We start from the raw sequence: 27,144 nt of genomic DNA, 5'->3' as shown, positions 1-27,144 counted from the left end.
AGGGGTCGACGGCGGGATAGGCGAGACCGAGGGACGGCGAGGAGGTGGGCGGCAGAGGAGCGGAGCGTGCGGGGTGGGCGGTAGAAAGAGAGAAGGGAGGAGAGGTAGGAAGGGGCAAGGTGATGGAGAGCCTTGAAGCCTAGAGTGAGGAGTTTTTGTTTGGAGCGGAGGTCGATAGGCAACCACTGGAGTTGTTTAAGAAGGGGAGTGACATGCCCAGATCGTTTCTGCAGGAAGATGAGCCGGGCAGCGGAGTGAAGAATAGACCGGAGCGGGGCGAGAGAGGAGGAAGGGAGGTCAGAGAGAAGGCTGACACAGTAGTCTAGCCGGGATATAACGAGAGCCCGTAATAGTAAGGTAGCCGTTTGGGTGGAGAGGAAAGGGCGGATCTTGGCGATATTGTAGAGGTGAAACCGGCAGGTCTTGGTAACGGATAGGATGTGTGGGGTGAACGAGAGGGACGAGTCAAAGATGACACCGAGATTGCGGGCCTGCGGGACGGGAAGGATGGTCGTGCCATCCACGGTGATGGAGAAGTCTGGGAGCGGACCGGGCTTGGGAGGGAAGATGAGGAGCTCAGTCTTGCTCATGTTGAGTTTTAGGTGGCGGGCCGACATCCAGGTGGAGACGTCCCGGAGGCAGGAGGAGATGCGAGCCTGAAGGGAGGGGGAGAGGACAGGGGCGGAGATGTAGATCTGCGTGTCATCTGCGTAGAGATGGTAGTCAAAGCCGTGAGAGCGAATGAGTTCACCGAGGGAGTGAGTGTAAATGGAGAACAGAAGAACTGACCCTTGAGGAACTCCAACAGTTAAAGGATGGGAGGGGGAGGAGGCTCCAGCGTAGGAGACCGAGAATGATCGGCCAGAGAGGTAAGAGGAGAACCAGGAGAGGACAGAGTCCGTGAAGCCAAGGTGAGATAAGGTACGGAGGAGGAGGGGATGGTCGACAGTGTCAAAGGCAGCAGAGAGGTCAAGGAGGATCAGAATGGAGTAGGAGCCATTGGATTTGGCAAGAAGGAGGTCATGGGTGACCTTAGAGAGAGCAGTCTCGGTAGAGTGGAGGGGACGGAAGCCAGATTGGAGGGGGTCTAGGAGAGAATGGGAGTTAAGGAATTCTAGGCATCGATTGTAGACGACTCGTTCTAAGATTTTGGAAAGGAAGGGTAGTAGGGAGATAGGACGATAACTGGAGGGGGAAGTGGGGTCAAGAGCGGGTTTTTTTAGGATGGGGGAGACGTGGGCGTGTTTGAAGGCAGAGGGGAAGGAGCCCTTGGAGATTGAGTGGTTAAAAATAGAAGTTAAGGAAGGGAGGAGGGCAGGGGCGATGGTTTTAAGAAGGTGAGAGGGAATGGGGTCCGAGGCGCAGGTGGAGGGGGTGGCACTTGCGAGGAGGGAGGAGATCTCCTCTGAGGATACTGCAGGGAAGGATGGGAAAGTAGGGGAGGGGGTTGTTGGGGGGGAGGGGAGAGGCGGAGGGGTGACTTTGGGGAGCTCAGACCTGATCGTGTTGATTTTCGTGAGGAAATAGGTGGCCAGATCATTAGGGGTGAGAGATGGGGGAGGGGGAGGAACAGGGGGCCTAAGGAGAGAGTTAAAGGTCCGGAACAATCGGCGGGGGTGACGGGCATGGGTGTCGATGAGGGAGGAGAAGAAGCTTTGCCTGGCGGAGGAGAGGGCAGAGTTAAGGCAGGAAAGGATAAATTTGAAGTGTGTGAGGTCGGCTTGGTGCTTGGACTTTCGCCAGCGGCGCTCAGCAGCTCGAGCATAGGAGCATAGGAGGCGGACGGAGGAGGTGATCCAGGGCTGTGGGTTAGTGGAGCGAGAGCGGCGGAGGGAAAGGGGGGCGAGAGAGTCGAGATGAGTAGAGAGGGTGGAGTCTGTTTCCGCCTCTAGAATTGTTAAACTCCTTGTAGGCAGGGACTGCCTCTATAAAGCCTGTTATATTGTACTTTCCCAACTGTTAGTAATGAGCACTGCACACAATAACTACTTAATGGGTACCATTGATTGATTCCGGATGCTTCCTGAAATGGATTCTGCTATTAGCAAATCAAGACTGCTATTTTAATGAGGAAAAATATGCCCATTTTTTAATGGTATTTAATAATAATGTTGGTATTTGTTAAACGCTTACTATGTGCCAAGCACTGTTCTAAGTGCTGGGGTAGATACAGGGTAATCAGCTTGTCCCACGTGAGGCTCAAAGTTAATCCCCACTTTACAGATGAGGTAACTGAGGCACAGAGAAGTTAAATGACTTGCCCACAGTCACACAGCTGACAAGTGGCATAGCTAGGATTCAAACTCATGACCTCTGACTCCCAAGCCCGTGCTCTTTCCACTGAGCCACGCTGCTTCTCTTGTTAAGTGCTTACTATATTCCAGGCACTGTACTAAGCACTAGGGTGGATACAAGGTTGGACACAGTCCCTGTCCTACATGGGGCTCACAGTCTCAATCTCCATTTTACTGATGAGGGAACTGATTCCCAGAAAACTGAAGTGACTTGCCCAAGGTTACACAGCAGGTAAGTGGAGGAGCTGGGATTAGAACCCAGGCCCATCTTACTCCCAAGCTCATGCACCAATGTTCTTAACTTTTTTATAAGGAAATAGGACTTTTAAAAAGGCATTCTTTCATTCAATAATATTCATTGAGCACTTACTATGTGCAGAGCACTGTACTAAGTGCTTGGAATGTACAATTCTTTCAAACTATAGCTTCAGCAATACACTGTGTAAGTCATAAGAAGTTAATATACTTTTATCATTTTTTTTTAAAAGCGCTTTATTTTTTGAGCTCCAAGTATTTTGGAAACTATAATGCCATGTAAATTAGCAAGCTTCAAGTTATGGACAAGAGGCTGTTGGATGGAAGGATTGAAAAATGTTCCTAAGAATAGTACATTTTACCCTTTAAGAAGGCACAATCAATTGATTTAGGCAATATAGAAGGGCTTTACTTTCTTATCCCTAGCCCATTTTAATTTGATTAGATTCTTCTGATTCTTAGAATGCCTACTATAACAGAGTGAGCCCATAGGAATTCCTTATGCAAAACTTTGGATTTGCAGACATTTCAGCTCTAGGCATCTTTTGAACCTAATTATTTGGGCTTAACATTTTAAGAGTTCAATCATTTAAACTGGTAAGCATGGTAATCCTATTGCTTTTTCAAATTGAAAAAAGTCCCATTATAGCAAAAGCCACAGGCAAAAAAGTTAGGAGGATATAACCTTGTCATGGGCAGGGAACATGCCTGCCAACTCCAGTGGATTGTATTCTCCCAATTGCCCTCCCCCTCCTACCTTCCCTCACTGATCTCCTACTTTGCTGCTATAACACCAACCTATTCACTGTGCCTCAATCTTATCTTTCTTGCCCACATAACTTCCTCTGGCCTGGAATTTCCTCCCCCTTCATATCTGACAGACCACCACCCTCCCCCTCTTCAAAGACCTATTAAAATTAAATCTCCTCCAAGAGGCCTTACCTGACCAAGCCCTCACTTCCCCTATTTGTCCTTCCTTCTGCATTGCCAGAGTACCACTTACTGAGCTCCTCTTCCCCCTCTACACCCTCTGCCATCCCCCCTTTACCTCTCCGCAGCTAAAGCCTCATTTTCCCCTTTTCCCTCTGCTCCTCCACCTCTCCCTTCCCATCCCCACAGCACTGTACTCGTCCGCTCAACTGTATATATTTTCGTTACCCTATTTATTTTGTTAATGAATTGTACATCGCCTTGATTCTATTTAGTTGCCATTGTTTTTACGAGATGTTCTTCCCCTTGATGCTGTTTAGTGCCATTGTTCTTGTCTGTCCGTCTCCCCCGATTAGACTGTAAGCCCATCAAACGGCAGGGACTGTCTCTATCTGTTGCCGACTTGTTCATCCCAAGCGCTTAGTACAGTGCTCTGCACATAGTAAGCGCTCAATAAATACTACTGAATGAAAATACTATTGAATGAATACTTTGATTTGCACTCCACCCTCACATATGAATTTACGTCCATATTCATTGGTAATTTAATGTCTGTCTTCCCCCTATCTTCGTGTCTGTGTACTCTATTGTATTGCACTCTCCCAGGTTCTTAGTACAGTGTTCTGCCCAAGATAAACACTCAGTAAATACCATTGATTATGTTATTATATTATTCTTGTAATGTATAATTCAGGCAAGAACTTGTTCTACCACTAGCATTATATTTCAACATGAGTGAAAAAAAAACAGGTTTGTACTGGAGTTAGACCTATTAATTGATTTTATTTATGGTGTTATAAGTTGAGTTTTCTTCTCCCTTTTAGGGTTGCTGGAGGAAGATAACTGTTGATGACACTCTGCCTTTTGATGAAGAGGATAATTTATTACTTCCAGCTACAACGTGTGAAATTGAACTTTGGCCAATGATATTAACTAAGGCTATTATTAAGCTGGCAAACACTGAGTATGTTGTGGGAGTACTCTAGTAATTGATAATATGCAGGGGTGAAAGGAAAATAAATTTCTTGCCTTGGTAGCCCATGACATGCCAGGTATATGGCATAATATGATGACATCACAGGAGGAGGTGGAATGAGGTGGAATCAGGCACCCTGCCCTTTCCTGGACTCAACCTGTCGGGCCAAGGACAGAAACCCCAGGAAAGGGAGCCTTTCCCTATCCCACTCCTCTTGCCCTTCCACCTTGCATGCGGTGTGACTCTCCAGAGCCCTGTAGGAGCCCATTTCTGCAGTTCGGACCTCTGCACTGGACACAGGGCTGAGCTAGCCCTTCTGCTTAGACCCGAGGTCTCCCTTCTTCTCCCCCTGTTGCTTTTCTCCACCTCCTCCCCGGAGTGCACTGCTGCCTCCCACCCCACCATCCCAGTGGCGGTGTTGGCAGGAGGGTGTGTGGAAGGAAGAAGAGAGTGAACGAGTCCTCTTTGCCTCCTGCTCCTGGAACCTGAACTGGGGCCAGCGTCAGCAGATGGGGCGATGGAGGAATGGCAAGGTGGGGGCTGAAGGAGCATGCTGGTTGGCTGAACAGCAATTTGCCACGGTGGGGCCACACAGCACAACCCTGCACCCCTATCAGCATTATCTGTAGCCACCTCCCTCAATGATTGCTCCCCTGGCCCCCTCCAGCATCTTCCGGTCCAACCAACCTGGCCCTTTAGTGGCTCCCCTCTTCATTTTGCCTACACTCAGTTTGTTGCCATCGCCACTTCCTGGTGCCCAGCCGTAACCATGCCAGGGCACAGAGTGGGAGCAGAGGGTCCTGCTTTACGTCTGCAGCACCTGGGGCTTCCACCCTGCACCCTCCCTGTCTGTTCTCTTCACACTTCTGTAAAATATGATAACCGCTGCCATGGAGCTGGAACAGCAGTTCTTTTCGTTTTGTTTTTTTAATGGTTTTTAAGTGCTTGCAACATGCCAGTCACTGAACTGTGATCTGGGCTAGCTGCAAGCTAATTAAATTGGACACAGTCCATGTCCCCCATGGGGCTCCCATTCTTAATCCATAGTTTACTCAGGTATTTGAGGCATAGAGTAGATAGGCGACTTGACCAAAGTCACACAGTAGACAAGTGGTGCATCTGTAATTAGAGCCCAGGCCCTTCTAACTCCCAGAGCCATGCTCTATCTGCTTGGCCATACTGATTCTCAGCTGCTTTTGGCTGATATTTTAACTTAACCCCTGATCTGGTACTTTCTGGTTTTCCTCCACCACTCCCCCAACAATAGGGACTGTGTTTACTAACTCTGTTGTATGATACTCTCTCAAGTGCTTGGTACAGGACTCTACAGAGAGTAGTGCTCAAATATCACTGAAAGGTAGATTGATAAACAGCAAACCCATTGTAACAACATATGAACAGTGGAAAATGAAAGCAAGGTCTTCCAAGAGTCTAGATTTTTACTTAAAACCATAAAGTAGTTTGGGGTTAAATGACCTTCAATAATCCTGATGAAATTCACCTGGTTTACCTGTATACTCCCCTAAACTTACTAGGGAACTCCAGTTTCCAGAGGTTCATATAAGCTATGCTACTAGAGGGGTCTGGTCCTGCTTGCCCATGACGTGGCTCAGTGGAAAGAGCCCGGGCCTGGGAGTTAGAGGTCATGAGTTCGAATCCTGGCTTGCCACTTGTCAGTGTGTGACTGTGGGCAAGTTAACTTGCCTCAGTTATCTTCTCTGTGCCTCATTTTGCAGATGGGGATGAAGACTGTGAACCTCATGTAGGACAACCTGATGACCTTATATCTACCCCAGCGCTTAGAACAGCGCTCTGCACATAGTAAGCACTTAACAAATGCAAACATTATTATTATGAATGGCTTCTACCACTCAAAGATCTAGTCGTGGTAGTAATATTTAGTGTGTAGCCATTTGATGCAGTGCATGTACTAGACACCTGGGGAATATGGAGTAAGAAGTGACATATTCCCTGCTAACAGTGATCTTATACTCTAATAATCTAATAATCTAATAATGATAATGATAATAATTTTTTTGGTATTTGTTAAGAGCTTACTGTGTGTCAAGAACTGCTCTAACTACTGAGTTAGATACAAGATAATTAGGTCAAACACAGTCCCTGTCCTACACAGGGCTCATAATCTATGTAGGAAGGAGAGCACAAATTGAGTCACTGAGATAACTGAAGCACAGAGGAGTTAAGTGACTTGTCCAAGGTCACATAAGCATGTGGTTGAGCTCTAACTCCCAGGCTTGGGAGGCCCATGCTCTTTCAACTATGTCACACTGCTCCTCAGTGGAGAGACAAACACAGAAGTATTTATAGGAATAGTCAGAATAAATAATTGAATGTACAATTCAGTAAAGACAATCAATCAGTGGTATTTATTGAGCACTTACTGTGTACAGAGCACTGTATGAAGCTCATGGGAGAGTACAATGTAACAGAGTTGTAAGATACATTCCCTATCTACAAGAATAAGCCTACATATAAGACTGCCAAGGGTGAATATAAATAAGTACTTGAGTTGGCTGTGAGTTTATATGGCTTAGAGTGCTGGGAAATTAGAAGTAGTAGAAATATTTATTAAGTGCTTACAGTGTACAGAGCACTGTACTAAGCACTGGGAGAAAATACACAGGTGAAATTTACTAGCCTCGTTGGGGCTCACAAACTAAAACTAATTGAGAAAGGCTTGATGGAGGAAGAGGGATTTTTGGAGAGCTTTGTGGGGAGAGGTGCAGTCTGTTGGATTTGGGAAGAGGGGGTGGTCCAAGCCAGGGGTACAGTGTAAGCAAGGGATGGAAGCCAAAGAGCAGAGAGTGAGGAAGAACCAGAATGTTGGTTTGGGAGGAGTGAAGAGAGGAAACTTGGGAGTAGTAAGGACAGAACAGATGAGTAAAGTGGTTTGTATTGGTGGAAGGCCTTGAAACTGACTGTGAGCTGTGAGACACAGAAATCCAGTGAAGAGAGGAGAAATGTGGGCTGAATGGCACTTCAAGAGGATGATCTATGCAGCAGCCAGTACTTTAGTTTGGAATGATGCTTTGAATAAAAGATTTGGAAATTAGCATAACCATTTACTTCTTCAGGTAGTTGGATTGCCCTGGATAGGTTCTATAGGCGGCTGAGAGAAATGTTTACTTTGGAATTGTGTGGGAAACATGGCTAAAAAACAGTAAGAGTATAAGAGACAAATTATGCTAATTGTATGTTCAACCCATATTTTTGCTTCTGACAGAGACCTCAGGATTCAATCAATCATATCTAATAAGTGCTTAATATGTGTGGAACACTGTACTAAGCACTTGGGAGAATATACTATAAGAGAGTTGGTAGAAATGTTCCAAGCCCCCAACAAGTTTTACAGTTTAGAGGGGAAGACAGACATTAATATGAATAAATAGATTGTAAATATGTACATAAGTGTTGTGGGGCTGAGGAAGGAATCAGTAAAGGTATAAATCAGAGTACAAGGGCGATGCAGAAGGGAGTGGGAGAAGAGGAAGTAAGGGCTTGTCTTATAGGAGATAGACCTTCAATTTGGCTTTGAAGATAGGGAGAGTGATTGTCTGTAGGATATGATGAGGGAGGGTGTTCCAAACCAGAGGCAGGACATGAGAGGTTGGCAGCAAGATAGATGAGATCAAGGTACAGTAAGTAGGTTGGCATTAGAGGAGCAAAGTGTGTGGGTTGTAGTAGGAAAGCATGGAGGTAAGGCAGGAGGGAACAAGGTGATTGAGTGCTTTAAAGTCAATAATAATGATGGTATTTGTTAAGCGCTTACTGTGTGCAAAGCACTGTTCTAAGCACTGGGGGGATACAAGGTGATCAGGTTGTCCCATGTGGGGCTCACAATCTTAATCCCCATTTTCCAGATGAGGTAACTGAGCCACAGAGAAGTTAAGTGACTTGCCCAAGGTCACACAGCTGACAAGCGGTGGAACTGGAATTAGAACCCATGACCTCAGACTCCCAAGCCCGGGCTCTTTTCCACTGAGCCACGCTGCAGTTTCTGTTTGATGGGCAACAGAAGGTTCCTGAGGAGTGGGGAAACATTGACTGAATGTTTCTATAGAAAAATGATCCATGCAGCAGAATGAAGTTTGGACTAGAATTGGGAGAGAGAGGAGGCAGGGAGGTCAGCAAGGAGGCTGATGCAATAATCAAAGCAAGATAGGAGGAGTGCTTGTATTAGCTTTGTAGCAGTTTGGATGCAGAGGAAAGGGTGGATTTTAATGATGGTGGGAAGGTTGAACTGACAGCATTTGGCGACAAATTGAATCTATGGGTTGCATGAGAGAGATGAGTAAGGATAACACCAAGGATACTGGTTTGTGAGGCAGGATGGTGATGCCATCTACAGTTACAGAAAAGTCAGGGAAGGGAAGGTTTTGGGTGGGAAGATAAGTAATTCTCTTTTGGACATGTTAAGTTTGAGGTTTCATTGGAATAGCCAAGTAGAGATGCTCTGAAGGCAGGAGGAAATATGAGACTGCAGAGCAGGAAAGAGATCAGGAGATATAGATTTAGAAATCATTAGCATAGAGATGGTAGTTGAAGCCATAGGAGTGAATTAGTTCTCCAAGGGAGTGGGTGTAGGTCGAGAATAGAAGGGAACCCAGAACTGAGCTTTGCGGGATTTCTCATAGTTAGGGATTGGGAGGTAGACGAGGGACCAGTGAAAGAGTCTGAGAACAAGCGTACTGAGGAAGGAAAAGTATGAGTGAAACCTAAATTAGGTAGTGTATCCAGGAAAGGAGGCGGTCCACAGTGTCAGAGGCAGCTAAGATGTCTAAGAGAGCTCTGCAGGAAAGCAAGTAGCCAAAGTAAGAAAAATCAATAGAAAGAGCAGTGCTTCACCTGCTACCACCAGACGGTTATTTAGAGTTTTCCAACTCTGGGTTCGGGGACCAACATTTGAAAGAAATATAATTCTACCCTTCTCCTTCAACGCTCTCAATCATGTTTGGATTCAGAAGTCAGTAGGCATATCTATTTTCCAGGCATTATAATAGTTTTCATTTCAGTTTGAAAAAAGCTGCATATCATTGAATTATATTTAATGGAAAGTTTTCATATTTTGATAGTATTTGAAACCTATTTAACTCTTTTTTTTTGTACCCTAGTATTCACGTAGCTGGAAAAAGGGAAGTGACAGAGTTCACAGTACTCCATGCCTTTACTGGGTGGTTACCAGAAGTCATTCCGCTCCGGTAAGTTTGGCAATTTAAATGATTTGTTCCTATTCTTGTCCACCTAAATTGCTGAAAACAAAATAGCCTCATCTTAAACTAGGTATTTAAAGCAAATTCCTTGAAGGGTTGCATTTTAAAATCCCCAGGGTTTCGGAAAGGATTGATTTAAGGAGCTAAAAAAATCATTAAGGGATTCATGAAAATATCTGCTTCACAACTGGCATACATTGCAAAGCTATTTAAATGTTTGACTTACAAGTGGCAAACCACTGATAAATAATCATTTACCATAGGAAATGACTCCTTGTCAATATTTTCTTGTTATATTAATTATATGATTACATTGTTTTGCAAATGGACATCCCAAATCGCTCAATGTAAGTTCTGACTAATATCACAAACTCTTCAGGAATGATTATGGACTAAATACAGTATAGAAAAAAAGCTCAGAAAGAATGTGCAATAGAAAGCCTAGAGTGTTTAAAGATCACAATCATTAAAAATATCTTCAAATAGCTTTGCCTCCTACAACAAGGTTATATTGAGACAACTTGATTACATCTCAACATTTTTCTTCACTGAAACCTGGAAATTAAGCAGGTTTACGGAGTAGAAAGAACAGAAGTTATAGCTCAGGATACAGCATTGGTAACGAAGCCAAACTTTTGATTCCTTGGACATTTGAGATTAAAATAGACCTCATTCTGTATCTGAAAATCAATACAGCCAATCCTTGGTCTTTACTGGGCTGAAGCCTGGAATTGAGGGGGTCAGTAGAAAAAGCATGAATAAATTAAAATCCACCAAAACTCTAAAATTTTCATTGTAGTCATGTGTTTCACCATCAACCTCTGCCACCTTTTTCAACTGGTTTGAATTTCTCTTCATTTTACCTGTCCATTATCCAGTTGAGATGCTAATAAGCAGTGTAATAATGAAAAAGCAGTAAGTAGCAGAGCAAAGGACATTAATATTCCACATTCTAGGTACCTTACCTCCCCATAAATATGAAATACCTGTTTTATGCTTGTTAAAACACCCAGTTTAAAATATATTTTTGAAATTACAAGCAACATCACCTGGCTGCTGGTTAATAATTTTTTGACCCTCTGGACTATAAGCTCCTATTGGGCAGGGAACATGTCAAGCAACTCTGTTACACTGTACTTTTTTGAATTCTTAGTACAGTGTTCTGTACACACTCAATGAATATGATTGATTAATTTGAAAGTTTCTTTGACTTTAATCCTTTATTTTCAGTTTTTGTTATTTACTAGACTCAAAGCACTCCTAGAAATTTCCAGTAGAAAGGCTGGAAAGTTGAAGATTTCTTACATATATATATATGCAGCGCTGTATTTCTAGAACAGAAATGAGAAGAATAGAAGATAGGAAATGAGAGAAAGGAGATATGTCTTTTATCCCATATCTGTCCCCAATTGTGTGAACCTTGTATTGCATACCCCTTGTTCAGAGCTGCTCTGAGAGGATCACTGCCTTTAGCAGAAAGCCTTAGTTATTCAGAAGGAGAGTTTGATGCTTATGCTGAAGGCTGAGGTTTATCCATTAATTTAGCTCATTGGTTTACTAAAAATTTGTTCACTGGAAAATCTCACAGTAGGATGGTTACTAAAGTCCTTTAAGATTTTAATGGAGAGGAGAACTCTCACTTAGCGCATGGTTTGCTAATTCTTATGTATTAACCATTGCATTTCATCAGTTGAATTATACATGTATATATGTATATATATATATATACATGTATATATGTACATATATATATATACATGTATGTATGCATATAATAGATTTTCTTTTTGAACAAGAATGTGAAATCAGCTCTTCGTCATCATCAGGCATAGTATGTAATAAAAAAGATTTGTGTTGAGCATCTTTGGCCAAAGATGGAACAAACATAATTTTCAATTTCCTAAAGCCATTCTTTCCTGTTTCATTATAGCAGACCAGTCCTTCGTTGTTTGTTTTGTCATCAGTATACACTGATCACCAAATCTTTTAGTTTCTTGATTGACTGTTGCATCATTGTTTCATTGGTCTTACAATTGGCAGCCATTAATAATTCATAAAATACTTATTTTAATATTTTTCCACTTTGCATTTGTACTTGATTCTCAGTATTGGGCAAATATTTGGTCGGGGGAAAAAAAAACCTTTTAGATGTCATATATCGCACCATTCAATTAATTAGTCAAATAAATAGACATATTTCTACCCTCGATGAACTTACCATCAATCTAGTAGGGGAAAAAGACATTAAAATAAATTATAGGTAGTATATAGATATGAACGTAAGTGCTGTGGTGATGGGTTTAGCATCTAAGTGGAAAGTGGAAATAGACTCAAGTGCATAGATGATGCAGTAGGGAGAGAAAATAAGGTGAAGAGATAAGAGATTAGTCAGGGTAGGCTTCTGGGAGGAGGTGTAATTTCATTAGTACTTTAAAGCTGAGAAGTATGTTCAGTGCTACTTAAGTGCTTATTGTATGTGAGCACTGAAATAAGTGCTTGGGAAAGTAAAATATAATAGAGTTGGTAAACACAATCCCTGTCCACAAGAAACTTATGGGATCCCCAAAAGGGCATCCCACTTCAGACCCCAGACCTCCATCTAGGAAGCCCCTGAAGACAGGGACCACAAACTAGGAAGGGGCTGGCTGATAGAGGAGGTGGCAGGAGAGGTGATGGCAGCAGTAGCAGCTGTTTTCCAAGATGTAAGTTAGCAGAATAAAAAGGTTGTGGGGGAGGAAGCAAATGGGAACAGTGGGGAGATTGTGGAGAGGGAGGAGCTTTTAAAAAAGATAGAATATCAAAAAAAATAGAAAAGTCAGGAAACTGTAGGAGTTTGGAAATGGAGCAGCAGAAAAGGGAATAATGGGAAATTGGGGGCTGGGGGCATGGGGCAGTAAAACCATACTGGGAACCAGGGGTGGGGGTGGTGAGGGGAAGGATTTGGTTTACTGTATTTTGACAGGAATGAGGTCCTTTTCACTTAACAGTCCCGCCAAAGTCAATTTTTTGACAAGTAACTGCCTGAAGAAAACCAAGGTCTGCACTGGGAATACCCCACAGAAAACACTAAATGGCATTTTTCATGGTATTCCACAATCTCCACAGCATAATATCCAGTTAGGACAAACATGAAGAAAACTGAATCAAGAAAGGAAACGACTCTCTAGAGATAAAATGGTGACAAAAGGGTTAGGTCAACTTCAAACTAAACTGAGTTGCTTTAAACCTGTACTGAGATCTATAAGCACCGTATATTCCCTCTGGCTTTTTGAGAAGTCCATCCAAGTGTGTCATTCAAGTGACACGGTTTAACATCAGACAGCTAGCCAGGATAACAAACAGTGAGACCTTTGAAAGAAGTCAGAACACCAAAGTCACTCTCACCTCAGTATGACTTCTTTGGGTGGGGCGTATGTAAAACAGATATCACAGGATGCACAAACAGCTTCTCTCTAGTGAGCTGAAATGGAGTGACCAAAACAAGGTGGGCAGGGGAAATGATTTAAGGGTACAGTGAGGAATATTGTATGATGTGACACATTTTCATGAGTATGTTTGCAAAGAAATGTTTAAGTGAATTCTTTTTTTCTAATTAAACAATGAAAGTAAAATGAAGCATGCATGCTTTATATACTTTTACAAAAGCCTATGTCTCAGAATGTCAGAATAATAGCAGAAAGGACTATTATTGTCCCAAAAGCTGAGCTGAATACAGATCGTCTCAAGTCATCCGCATCCAACGACTCTTGAGTGACCATCTCACAGTGACTTTGGAGATGCTAATGCTTTTCTTTCATGAGTTATATGTGATTAATACACTATGGAAACGTTTTCATAAGCTTGTTGAACTTTCTATACTAAATATTAATGTGAATTTTTATTGCACACCCCTATGTAATGGTAGCCTTGCTAGAAAAAAGCCCACAATAATTATCCTGACATGTCAGGTTGGTTTAGCTAATGAATATCTAATGAGTAGAAAATAGAGCTTAGATAAGTAAAATTGGTATTAATATTTTACAGGCAAGGATATTTGGACAAAGTTTGGAATTTCTTAAGAGAAAAACTGCCTGAGTTTAAGCTTCCAGAAGACATCACCTCCGAGAACAAGATGACAGTGCCAGATGCAAAAGCTAAAGATGCCAAACTTGAAGTTAAGAGTGAAAACGTATTGATGAACAAAGCCCCTGAGAAGATGGACAAATCTGGCAAAGGTAGGAATCGAGGACCAAAATGCATCACGGTTTGGATATTGCTTGTGAAAATTAATTTTTATGTACCCAATTAAATGACTCATTATATTATGAGTCCTCAGTTTTGTCATAAGGAAAAGCAGCATGTCCTAGTGAATACAGCACAGGTCTGGGAGTTAGAAGGACCTGGGTTCTAATTTCAGCTGTACCACTTATCTGCTGTGTGACCTTGAGCAGCTTCTCTGTGTCTCAGTTATCTCATCTGTAACATGGGGATTAAGACTGTGAGCCCTATATGGGACAGGGACTGTGTTAAACCCAAAACTTGTTAAAACTTGTTTCCACCCCAGGTTTAGTAAAGTGCTTAACAAATACCACAATATTATTATCATTATAAAGCACTTTTTAGTAAGCTTTTTGGCTAGAGCACTGATGGGAATGAGGGGACGTTTGCCCCATAGCATGGGCTTGCCAAACTCAGCATGCTGCCATTAGTAGAAGGAACTGCTTTAGTACACACAGGCAGCATTGAAACAGGTGAGTGCCTCGGAGTCAGTTTTCCTTAACCCATGCTTTGCCAGAACCCTACCCTCTTGTGCATACCCCTAGTTTTATTATTCAATCCTTATCGTATGTATCTGGTGCTGCAGAAAATAAATTGTATAATCAATCTATGGGCACATACAAAGGTAGTAATCAATCATTCAGTTATATCTGAGCACTTATGGTGTGCAGAGCACTGTACTAAGTAAGCATTTGAGGGAGTACAGTATAACAACGTAACAGACATATACTCTGTCCATAATGAATTTACAGTCTAAAGGGAAATAATTGTAATAATAATAATAAAATAATAATAATTGTGGTATTTGTTAAGGTTTAGCTATGTGCCAGCACTATACTATGTGCTGGGGTAGGTTCAAAATATAGTCAGACCTAAATGGGGCTCACAGACTAAGGAAGAGGAGTACAGGCATTTAATCCCCACTTTACAGATGAAGATAACAAAGCCCAGAGAAGTCTAGTTATTTGCCCAAGGTCACTCACCAGGCAAGTGGCAGAGCTGTGATTAGAATCCACACCCCATGACTTCCAGACCCATGTTCTTTCCACTAGGCTCATAGATTGTGAGTCCCCTGAGGCACAGAGGCTATATCTAATTCCCTCTTGTAAATTCTCTCCCAAGCATTCATTCATTCATTCAATAGTATTTATTGAGCGCTTACTATGTGCAGAGCACTGTACTAAGCGCTTGGAATGAACAAGTCGGCAACAGATAGAGACAGTCCCTGCCGTTTGACGGGCTTACAGTCTAATCGGGGGAGACGGACAGACAAGAACAATGGCAACAAATAGAGTCAAGGGGAAGAACATCTCGTAAAAACAATGGCAACTAAATAGAATCAAGGCAATGCACAATTCATTAACAAAATAAATAGGGTAATGGAAATATATACAGTTGAGCAGACGAGTACAGTGCTGTGGGGATGGGAAGGGAGAGGTGGAGGAGCAGAGGGAAAAGGGGAAAAAGAGGGTTTAGCTGCGGAGAGGTAAAGGGGGGGTGGCAGAGGGAGTAGAGGGAGAAGAGGAGCTCAGTCTGGGAAGGCCTCTTGGAGGAGGTGAGTTTTAAGTAGGGTTTTGAAGAGGGAAAGAGAATCAGTTTGGCAGAGGTGAGGAGGGAGGGCGTTCCAGGACCGGGGGAGGACGTGGCCCAGGAGTCGACGGCGGGATAGGCGAGACCGAGGGACGGTGAGGAGGTGGGCGGCAGAGGAGTGGAGCGTGCGGGGTGGGTGGTAGAAAGAGAGAAGGGAGGAGAGGTAGGAAGGGGCAAGGTGATGTAGAGCCTTAAAGCCTAGAGTAAGGAGTTTTTGTTTGGAGCGGAGGTTGATGGGCAACCACTGGAGTTGTTTAAGAAGGGGAGTGACATGCCCAGATCGTTTCTGCAGGAAGATGAGCCGGGCAGCGGAGTGAAGAATAGACTGGAGCGGGGCGAGAGAGGAGGAAGGGAGGTCAGAGAGAAGGCTGACACAGTAGTCTAGCCGGGATATAATGAGAGCCCGTAGCAGTAAGGTAGCCGTTTGGGTGGAGAGGAAAGGGCGGATCTTGGCGATATTGTAAAGGTGAAACTGGCAGGTCTCGGTAACGGATAGGATGTGTGGGGTGAACGAGAGAGACGAGTCAAGGATGACACCGAGATTGCGGGCCCGAGAGACGGGAAGGATGGTCGTGCCATCCACGGTGATAGAGAAGTCTGGGAGAGGACCGGGTTTTGGACCGGGTTTGGGAGGGAAGATGAGGAGCTCAGTCTTGCTCATGTTGAGTTTTAGGTGGCGGGCCGACATCCAGGTGGAGACGTCCTGGAGGCAGGAGGAGATGCGAGCCTGAAGGGAGGGGGAGAGGACAGGGGCAGAGATGTAGATCTGCGTGTCATCTGCGTAGAGATGGTAGTCAAAGCCGTGAGAGCGGATGAGTTCACCGAGGGAGTGAGTGTAAATGGAGAACAGAAGAGGGCCAAGAACTGACCCTTGAGGAACTCCAACAGTTAAAGGATGGGAGGGGGAGGAGGCGCCAGCGAAGGAGACCGAGAATGACCGGCCAGAGAGGTAAGAGGAGAACCAGGAGAGGACGGAGTCCGCGAAGCCAAGGTGAGATAAGGTATGGAGGAGGAGGGGATGGTTGACAGTGTCAAAGGCAGCAGAGAGGTCAAGGAGGATCAGAATGGAGTAGGAGCCATTGGATTTGGCAAGAAGGAGGTCATGGGTGACCTTAGAGAGAGCAGTCTCGGTAGAGTGGAGGGGACGGAAGCCAGATTGGAGGGGGTCTAGGAGAGAATGGGAGTTAAGGAATTCTAAGCATCGATTGTAGACGACTCGTTCTAGGATTTTGGAAAGGAAGGGTAGCAGGGAGATAGGACGATAACTGGAGGGGGAAGTGGGGTCAAGAGCAGGTTTTTTTTAGGATGGGGGAGACGTGGGCATGTTTGAAGGCAGCGGGGAAGGAGCCATTAGAGATTGAGTGGTTAAAAATAGAAGTTAAGGAAGGGAGGAGGGCAGGGGCGATGGTTTTAATAAGGTGAGAGGGAATGGGGTCCGAGGTGCAGGTGGAGGGGGTGGCACTTGCGAGGAGGGAGGAAATCTCCCTGCACACAATAAATGTTTAATAAATACTGTTACTACTTTTACTACTACTACTAATGCTAATTACAATCTTTGTTAAACGCTTACTATGTGCCAGACACTGTACTAAGTGCTGGGGTAGATAGAAGCAAATTAGGTTGGACACAGTCCCTGTCCCATTTTACAGATGAGGTAACAGAGGCACAGAGAAGTAAAGTGACTTGCCCAAGGATACACAGCAGACAAGTAGTGGAGCCAGGGTTAGAACCTGTGACCTTCTGACTCCTAGGCATATGCTCTATCCACTACATCAAGCTGTTTCTGCTTCTAAGCCATGTTGCTTCTCTTTAATTTCACTGTGGCTTTATTCTCAGTGTCCCCCTGTTCTCTAATTCAGCCCTACCATTCATATAGTGAAAAAAACACTGCTCTGGAAATCAGAAAACTCGGGGCACTTTGTGACCCAGTTGGAACATGCCTTGGTGGGGATGAGAGTACAAGTGGTCCCGTATGAGATACTAGGTTTACAGTCAATTCCGCTATACAGCCTCATGGTCCTAAATTGTCAGGACCATGATTCAATCATTATTCCTGATGGGAGACTCCATTTTCTAATTCACTGCTATTTAATTCATATGAATTAATTTATAAAGATAATTTGTTTATATAACACACCATAATGTTTAGCTTTAGTTATGAAGGTAAAACGAATCCAGCACAATTAGCCATCATCCAAAATAAGACAAAAATTTCAACAGAGAGGCAGGAAGCAAAGCTCATGGCTCTATAATCAATCAGTGATCGATGGATTTATCAAGAACTTATTGTGTGCAGACGACTGCATTAAGCATTTGAGTTAGTAGACACGATCCCTGCCCTTTAAGAATTTACAGTTTCGTGGAGAAAATACAGAGGGCAGAGGTCCTTGTCTGGGAGAAATTTATCTGGAGTTGGAAGAAGTTTGAAGCATTATCCTTTTGAACTTGGAAACAGATGTTAACAGGGGGAAGGAGCTTGGGATAATCCAGAGGAAATAGAATGTGTTCTATTTGTCTACCTTTGGACTAAACTAAGTAATAACCACAGATAGGTAACTGTGTTTGGGAATAGTGGATTTATGAACCATATCATTGATTCTGGGAATATTCCAGTTAGTAGTTACAGATGGTAAGCCTTGGAATAGTTGGTATGTCCTTAAGTAAGGATTTGGCAATCAGATGTCTTGGATGGTTGCCCTAAAATGAAGAACCTAGAGCATCTTAAGAAAAGGCATTTTGTCCTGGAAGTGGGTGTATGTTGTAGGAAGTGAGCAAAATCAATGGAATGGAATCGTTTCTCCAGGGTAGAGGGATTCCTTTCCCCCCTTTCCACCCTGTAACTTGAACCCCTGTCTCTCCCTCCTACATTTGGCCAGGGCTTAGGTTTTTAGACTAAGACTAATTTATTGTGACATTTGCTTTGTCAGTAGAGATGTTTTCAAATTTCACAGAGTATTTCCATTTAAAATGAAAAATTTACAATAATTAGCTAATAGTGATAAAGCATTTTAATTGTATTTGCTTGTGTTAGCACACTAATCCTTTGAATTTGTTTAGCATTAAAAAGAAAAGTCCCAAGTCCTTTCTCATCATTGATTTCCAAGGCAGGGAAATCAGATGTCAGTTCAAGTACAATGTTTTCTTGAGATATTTTGGGTGGAATGTCTGGATGCTTTTCCATGGTTGAAGAATATAACTTTTTCACACCTTTGTTATATGATAGGCCTGACTATAAAACTGTGGTTTATTTTTTTCCTATTAGAGAAGTTAGATACAAAAGAACTTGGAAAGAAGAAGAGTAAAGATGGTGAAAAGGAAAAATACAAGTTATCAATTCATGGTTCACGACCCTCATCAGATGTTCAGTATTCTCTTCAGTCTATTTCTGAATGTAGCTCATCCTTGCCAGGTAAAAACTGAATATTTTAGTCACATAGCCTGATGGAGAAAACTTGTTAGCTGAATGCCAGATCTTATCTCCTGCAGCTATCCTGCAGCAGTCACAGCCAACCAGAGGAACCATTTACATACTCTAATATTTAAGCACTTATTTTTTCATTTATCTATCTTTCCACTTGCATTTTCCTCCTACCTGAAATTTACTTTGTGTCTGTTTCCCTGTTAGATTGAAAGCTTCCTAAGCTTCTTTTATCCTACTGTACTTGTCCACCTGCTTACTGGAGATATCTGCATGCAGTAGGTGTTCAGTAAATAGTATGGACTTATTGTATCCAGGGATACTCGCTTACAGCTGTTAGTAGTCCTTAGGTCTAAGGATTATAATTCAACAACGTAGGATTAACATGTATGTACATTGGACTTAGCAGTGAAAGAGTACTGGTGATTTTTAATAGTTTTCTAGCCCTTTCCCATATTTGGAGATTGGTTACTTGGTTTTAGGATTCCAGAAAAGGGAGCCATCTAGCATGGTGCATAGCTACCCAGCTCCTCTCTTAAAGATGATTGTATTACAAGAGAAATAATATACATACTCTAATAATGATAATAATTGTGGCAATCAATAAGTGCTTACTATGCGCCAAGTGCTGTACTAAGCACTACATGCACATGGGTCGATATAAGATAAGTAGATCTCACAGAGGGCTAACAATCTGTAAGGAGAACAGGTATTGAATCCCCATTTTGCGGATGAGGGAACTAAGGCATGGAGAAGTAAAGTGACTTGCCCAAGGTCACACAGAAGATATGTGGCATAGCTGCGATTAGAACCAAGGTCCTCTTACTCCTAGGTCAGTGCTCTTTCCATTATAACAAGCATTGAACTGTGCATAATGAAAAGTATGTGGGCATTGAACTAAGCACAATCTCCTGTTCCCAGGCGTCTGCCAATCTAAAAGTAGAAGGTTTGATAGACATATGGGGAAAAGGGATAGTGAGATAAATTCAGTGACAAACAACACTCGAATAAGAACAACATGAAAAGCAGAATCCATCACTGGTAGGAGGAGAAGTCTTTTGTTTTTTTCCTCTCCTCTTAGCAGGGCCATACTTTGTCAAAACAATTGTAACTTTCCCCATATTCAAAGCTGTTTTCTGAAGTCATTCATTCAGCTTTGTAGGCAAGATCAGATTGTATTTGTTCATGACACAAGATTGCTTAATTTAATATAGAATGGCTATGCTGCCTCCGTGGCAAAGTAGCAAAAGCACAAAGAGCAATCAGAATCACTGTGGTCTCTAGTGAGAGAATAGTCTGTTTGTGATATCCAAGCCGAAGGACTTCTGGGCATTCCCTGGGGTTTCCTGGCCTGCTGAGAAGTGGTCCCTATGGAGGATGTCAGCTCTCTTCTTGTATGATGCCATCAGGCCTTGGCACAGAAGGGGATGGCTTTATCCAACTTTCTATCCATCCATTCAGCCAGTCAGTCATTCTACAGTGATATTTATTGATCATCTGCTTGGTACTCGTCTTGATTCTTGGGAGTGCAGAAGAAAAGCTAGAGACACAGTCATTGTCATCGTCATCATCATCAATGGTATTGAATGCTTACTTTGTGCAGAGCACTGTACTAAGTACTTAGGAGAATGCTATACAACAGTGTTGATAGACACATTCCCTGTCCACAGCCTTTGACCACTGTAGCTTATACTCCAAAGTGCGTACTGTGTGAGCATATATATATATATTCATACATACAAACACATACACTGGCTTGCTGATTGAGGAAGCTTCATGTTATTTTAACTTACTCTGAATTCCTGGTTCTTACAAAGAAAGTGAAGCCAATGCTATAGGGTTGGATTATCAGGTGACAACAGCAGAAGCAGGCATAACAGCCTGGGAAGCAGTAATCAGGAGAGGGTTTCTCTCCTGGAACAGAGACTTCAGGAAAGTCAGGCTCCCAAGAATCGGTCTCAGAAACAATAATGAATCACTGATTGATTCATTCTTTCATTCAATAGTATTTGTTGAGTGTTTACTATGTGCAGAGCACTGTACTAAGCACTTGGAATGTACAATTCGGCAACAGATAAAGACAATCCCTGCCCATTGATGGGCTTAGAGTCTAATTGGGGGAGACAGACAAAAAAAATTCATCATAATTACACATATGGTTAGTTTGATAGCATGGTCATTAAGAGGTCAAGACATCAAGAAGAATTAGGTTAGAGCAGAAACAACAGGGAAGCCATTGGTGATCAAGGAGAGGGTGATCTCAGTGGAGTGAAGTGGGCAGACACCAGATTGAACAGAGCCAATATGTGTAAATACATTGTGGGCATGGAATGTGTCTGTCTCTTCCATTGTTTTGCACCCTCCCAAGAGGCTTGTATACTGCTCTGCCCATATCAATGTTGGATAGGGACTGTCTCTATCTGTTGCTGAACTATACTTTCCAAGCGCTTATTCCAGTACTCTGCACACAGTAAGTGCTCAGTAAATACGATTGAATGAATGAATGATTAAATACCCCTGATCATGATGAGAGTCAGGTTAGATGAAGCAGGTGGCTATGATCATGTGGATATCAAAGTCCCAAGGATCAGGATAAGAATGTAGAGAAGCAATATGGCCAAGTGGACAGAGGAAGGGCCTGGGAGTCAGAGGACCTGGGTTCTAATCCTGACCTTGCTGTATATACAATGGGTATACTTGTGAACTTTACTGTGTGTAATTGTGTAGCTGACTATGCCTCAATTTCTGCCTCTGTAAAATAGAGATTAAATTCTACTTAGACTCTGAGCCCCATGTGGGACAGGGACTATGTCAACCCTGTTTATCTTCTATTTACTATTATATAGTACATAGTAGTAGTACTATGTACTACTTTTGTACTTGGCACATAGTAAAAGCTTAAAAATATTGATTATTATTAAAAATATTATTATTATTATGGAAAGAGAGCTGGATGGAGAAAAGGGTGACAGAGTTACTCAGAAAAACAGAGTCAGGACTAAAATCACTGACTAGTAATTGTAGTGGGTGGTAGAGGCAGATGATATGAGCTTCAAAGGAAGAGAATGTGAGGAATGGAAGGGGTGGGATGTTAGTCATGTTTAAATCATTTTTCCTCTGCTAAATCAAATTTAGCTTTGTTAAGCATACCAGCTATATTGTTAGACCTCAGGATTATATTTTGGATAAGTATAATTTTCAGAGAATGTTCCATCATAGCTTTTGTTCCAACTTCACTTATTGGAATAGTAACAGATACGATACTTTGAACCTATGTGTTCTTGGTATAAATGCTCTCAGCATAATCTTTTAAAATGTTAATTCTCATAAATATTAGGGAATAGGATAATAGCTGCTTAATGATTTATATGCATTAGTAATCTATTCATTGCCCTGTAGAAAGATTGGTTCATGGTCCATCAGCACCCTTCTTCACAGTGCTAGGCTCCACTTGGCATTTGATAAAGTAATTGCCAATCGAGGAAAATGTTTCTCACTTGAAAAGAAATTTGAATGGCCTGGAGGATTGGTATGTTGCATATTTTACATCAATTTTATTCATTTATGTGTTTACAGCCTAGAAGAAATCAAAACCAAGCACAAAAGATAAAACCTGTTTTTAGAAAAATATCCTTGCTGACATAGATGCAGTCAGGGCAGGAGCCAAATACATACAGGGACAATATGAAGCACTGTTCTGGAGATTAAAAATTTCATGTGTTCTAATGTAAAGAGAATAATTATTTTTCTTATTTCTTAAAAGAATTAGGACAGTTTGGGTGAGATGCTCTATTGAGTTGAATTAAATTATTGGAAGCCTTGGCTTTAATTAGCAATGGTGGTTTAAAAAATTTATATGTCAATCAATTAATAGTATGTATGGTATGCTTACTCTGTAAAGAGCACTACCCTCAGCACTGAAAAGAGTAGAGTAGAGTTGGTAGACCTGATCTCTGCTCCCAAGGAACTTACAAGCTAGTTAGGGAAATGGAGGCTAAAATAAATTTTAGGAGGAGGAAGCAACAAAAGTTAAAAATGTATATATACATAATGTGTTGTAGGGGAAGAGGGATGGAGTAAGTGCCTAAGTACCTAGAGAATATGGGCTCAAGTCTATAGGTGACATGAAAATATTCAAGTGACAATAGGTGGGGAAATGGAGTGGGCAGAGGAGATATGATTTTAAAAGGGCTTTGGAAGAGGGTTGAGAGGGAGTTTCAAGCAGGGAGGTTGATGACTAAAGACGAAAGTGAGGCACAGTTAATAGGTTGTTATTAGAAGAGCAAAGCATGAGGGCTGGGTTATAGTGAAGAAGAAGAATAAGTTGTGCGAAGAGAGCAGATTGAATCTTGTAAAGCTAATGGTTAGGAACCTGGCCAGGTGGAAATAGCATAGGCCTGGAAATCAGAGAATCTGGGTCATTGTCCGCTGCTTTTTTTTTTTTGTGGTATTTGTTAAGGGCTTACTATTTGCCAGACACTGTACTAAGCTCTGGGAGAGGTACTGTATAATCAGGTTGGAGACATTCCTTGTTCCATATGGGGCTTATAGTCTAAACTGAAGGGAAGGATATTTAATCCCCATTTAACAGGTGGGATAACTGAGGCAACAGAAGTTGAGTGACTTGCCCAAAAGCCACACAGCAGATAAGTGGCAGAGCCAGGATTAGAATCCAGTGATATGATTCTCAGGTCTGTGTTCTTTCCACTAGGTCACACTGCTTCCTTATGGGCAGTCACTTAACTTACTATTGGTCTCAGTTTCCTCACCTGAAAAATAGGGATTCAAAACCTGTTCTTCTTCCATAGACTGTGAGCCCCTTGTGGGTCAGAGACTGTTTGACCTGATTATCTTGTATCTATCCCAGTGCTTAGTGTAGTGCTTGATACATAGTAATTTCTTAACAAATACCACAATTATTATGTTTATTATTTCTTCTTCATGTGGAAAAGAATTGGCAAACATTGGAGGATTTTGACAAATGGGGTAACGTGTGCAAACCAATGTTTTAGAAAACCAATCTGATTAGCAGAGTGTAGTATGGAATCGAGAGGGGAGAGGCTGGAAGCAGGCAAGTTCAGCGATATGATAAATGCTTGCACCAACATGGTGGCAGTTTGGATGGAAAGAAAGGGGGAGTATTATGAGAATGTGAAGAAAGGAGTGACAGGATTTAGTGACTGACTGAACATGCGGGTTGAATAAGAGAGAGAAGTCAAGAATGATGCTGAGATTGTGGGTGTTTTAAGACAGGGTGGTGTCTTCACTGATGGGAAAGTTATGGGGTGGAGATGGGAAATGAGGAGTTCAGTTTTAGGCATGCAGAGTTTAAGGTGACAGTGAGGCATTCATTTAGAAATGTCCTAGAGGCAGAAAAAAATTAAAGATTGCAGAGAAGGATGGGGGGTCAGGGCTGCAGAGGTAGATTTGGAAGTCATCTTCATAAGTGTTCTGTTTGAAGCTGTGGGTATGGTTAAGCTCCTGAAGGGAGTGGGTGTTGGTGGAGAATAGAAGGAGACCAGAACTGAGCCTTGAGGGACCCCCCAAACTTAAAGAATGCAAGGAAATGGAAGAGCCAGCGAAATAGACTGGAGAAGGAGTAACCAGAGTGGTAGAAGGAGAACTGGGCAAGGATGTGTTAGAGAAACCATGATTAGATAGTATTTCCAGGAGAAAGGGGTTGGTTCAATCAGTCAATTGTTGGTATTTGAGTGCTTACTGTGGGCAGAACACTCTACTGAGTGCTTGGAAGAATATAGAACAACAGAATTGGTAGACACATTCCCTGCCCAGAATAAGCTTACAATCTAGAGTGGGGAGACAGACATTTACAGGTAAGGTACAGTGGCGAGGTGTACCCATTCCATTCCTAGCTTGAGCAGTGGCTAGCGAGTGGAAGGCAATCTGCTCCAAGTCAAAACTCACATGTGCTGGGCAACAGTGGCATGGGAACGAGTCGAGGGTGGAGATTCAGGTTCACTGCACAAAAGGAGGCAATGGTAAACTGCTTCCGTATTTTTTTCCATGAAAATCTATGGATACACTACCAGAACAATTGCAGATGGAGGTGTGGCGTTCTGGGAGAGATGTGTCCGTGGCATCGCTATGGGTCGGATACGACTTGACAGCGTAAGACAACAACAACAACGGTGGGGAGAGTTGATTACCTTAAAGCCAATTGTAAGGTATTTCTATCTGATGTGGAGATGGATAGGTAGCCACTGGAGGTTTTTTAGGAGAGATGTGGATTGAGTGATTTCATAGAAAAATAATCCAGGCAGCAAGGTGAAGTATGGACTGGAGTGGGGAGAGACAGGAGGTAGGGAGGTTAGTGAGGTGACTGATGCGGTAGTCAAGGAAGGCTAGGATAAATGCTTGGATCAGTGCAATAGCCATATGAAGTCAAGCACTTAGTACAGTGCTGTGCACATAGTAAGCACTCAATAATTACGATTGAATGAATGAAGTCAGGAAAGGGTAGATTTTAGTGACTTTGTGAAGATAGAGTTAATAAGATTTGGTGACAGACTGCATATGCAGGTTGAACCAGAGTGATGAGCTGAGGATACAGGCTTGTGAGACAGAGAGGAGAGTGGTGGTGTCTTCAGTTATGGGAAAGTCTAGGGGAGAACAGAGTTTGGGTGGCAAGATGAGTAGTTCTGTTTCCTATGATAAAAAATAGAGATTAGAAGAATATTGATGACTGTGGTCTCTAAGCCATATACAAATCTACTTTAAAGTTCATTGTCTGTGATTCCCTCTCGGCCCTGGGAGACCCAGCAGGGCAACCCCCTGTGTCTATGGTGAGATGCTTGGCTACTCTCTTCCCCCAGTTCTCTCCATCAAGAAGCGTGAAGTCAACTGTCTGCCTTCTGCACTGGCAGTGTCTCCAGACAGTGGACATATATCCAAAAATCAATGGCATTTATTGAGGGCTAAGTATGTGCAGAGCAACTTGGGAGAGTTACAGTACAGTAGAGTCAGTAGACACTTTTCCTGTCCACAAGGAGCTTACAGTCTAAAAGGGGAGACAGACATTAATAAAAATGAATAAAATTATAGAAAGTGTATGTTCCAAATGGGCTGTAGTGAGCATATCTGGAGCCATATAATGCTACCGTTTTTCTTTAATCACTGTTGTCAGGAAGCTAACATTAGAGCTAGTGGGATTCACTGTTGGATTGTTTTTTTAAAATAAACCTTTAGAGCCATTGAAATTAGAGTAACAGACATCTAAGGTGCCAACTTTTAATTTGGGGCTCAGGTGCTAAAAGTGGGCAGGGATTTTAGGGAGATGAGGACTGGGAGGGGACTCGCAGTAGATAGCTACAGGTCAGAAGGCCACCAATATAGGTCTATTGGATATCATATCTGGCAGACAGTTCCTCCCCCTGACTACAAAGCCTTATTGAAGATACATCTCCTCCAAGGGACCTTCCCTGCCTAGGGCCTCCTTTCCTCTTCTCCCACTCTCTTCTGCATCACACTGACTTATTCTCTTTATTCATCCCCCCTTCCAGCCCCACAGCGCGTAGAGATAGCCGAGCCCGTAAGCACCCTCCCGCTCCCCCCACCCCTTCCTCCTCCCTTCTGCCTCTCCCACCCTCCTCCTCCACTCCAGGGGGTCAACTGTGTATATCTTCATTACCCTATTTACTTTGTTAATTAGATGTACATCACCTTGATTCTATTTATTTGCTATTGTTTTAATGAGATGTTCTTCCCCTTAATTCTATTTATTGCCATTGTTCTTGTCTGTCTGTCTCCCCGATTAGACTGTAAGCCCGTCAAAGGGCAGGGACTGTCTCTATCTGTTACTGATTTGTACATTTCAAGCACTTAGTACAGTGCTCTGCACATAGTAAGCGCTCAATAAATACTAAATACTATTTTTATATACATATCTATAATCTATTTATATAAATGTCTCCTCCTGTAGACTGTAAGCTCATTGTGGGCTGGGACTGTATCTGTTTATTGTTATATTATACTCTCCCAAACAATTACCTCAGTTTTCTGCACACAGAAAGTATTCAGTAAATATAATTGACTAAGTTGTGGGCCCTTATTGAAAACTCTTTGGTCTTAGATCCATGAGCCCCTTGTGGGCCAGGAATCATATGTAATTACCACCTTTATACTCTTTCCCTGCTCTTAGTACATGCTCTGCACACAATAAGCACGAAATAGAGT

At 42.6% G+C, this 27,144-nt stretch overlaps 1 protein-coding gene across 5 annotated transcripts in view; it reads left to right on the top strand.

Moving 5' to 3' along the window:
* Positions 1-27,144, top strand: part of ADGB (androglobin) — a 178,074-nt gene that overhangs the window by 40,401 nt on the left and 110,529 nt on the right. For all 5 annotated transcript variants that reach the window (XM_029058720.2, XM_039911155.1, XM_039911153.1 and 2 more), the window contains exons 6-9: positions 4,304-4,443; positions 9,588-9,674; positions 13,710-13,900; positions 18,796-18,942. In XM_029058720.2, the coding sequence (XP_028914553.1) occupies positions 4,304-4,443; positions 9,588-9,674; positions 13,710-13,900; positions 18,796-18,942 (565 nt within the window). The remainder of the gene's footprint in view (positions 1-4,303; positions 4,444-9,587; positions 9,675-13,709; positions 13,901-18,795; positions 18,943-27,144) is intronic.

Source organism: Ornithorhynchus anatinus, chromosome 2 (assembly GCF_004115215.2).
Source record: "Ornithorhynchus anatinus isolate Pmale09 chromosome 2, mOrnAna1.pri.v4, whole genome shotgun sequence".
Taxonomy (NCBI): Eukaryota; Metazoa; Chordata; class Mammalia; order Monotremata; family Ornithorhynchidae; genus Ornithorhynchus; species Ornithorhynchus anatinus.
Note: the sequence above shows the minus strand (reverse complement) of the source record. Positions and strands in the feature narration are given on the sequence as shown.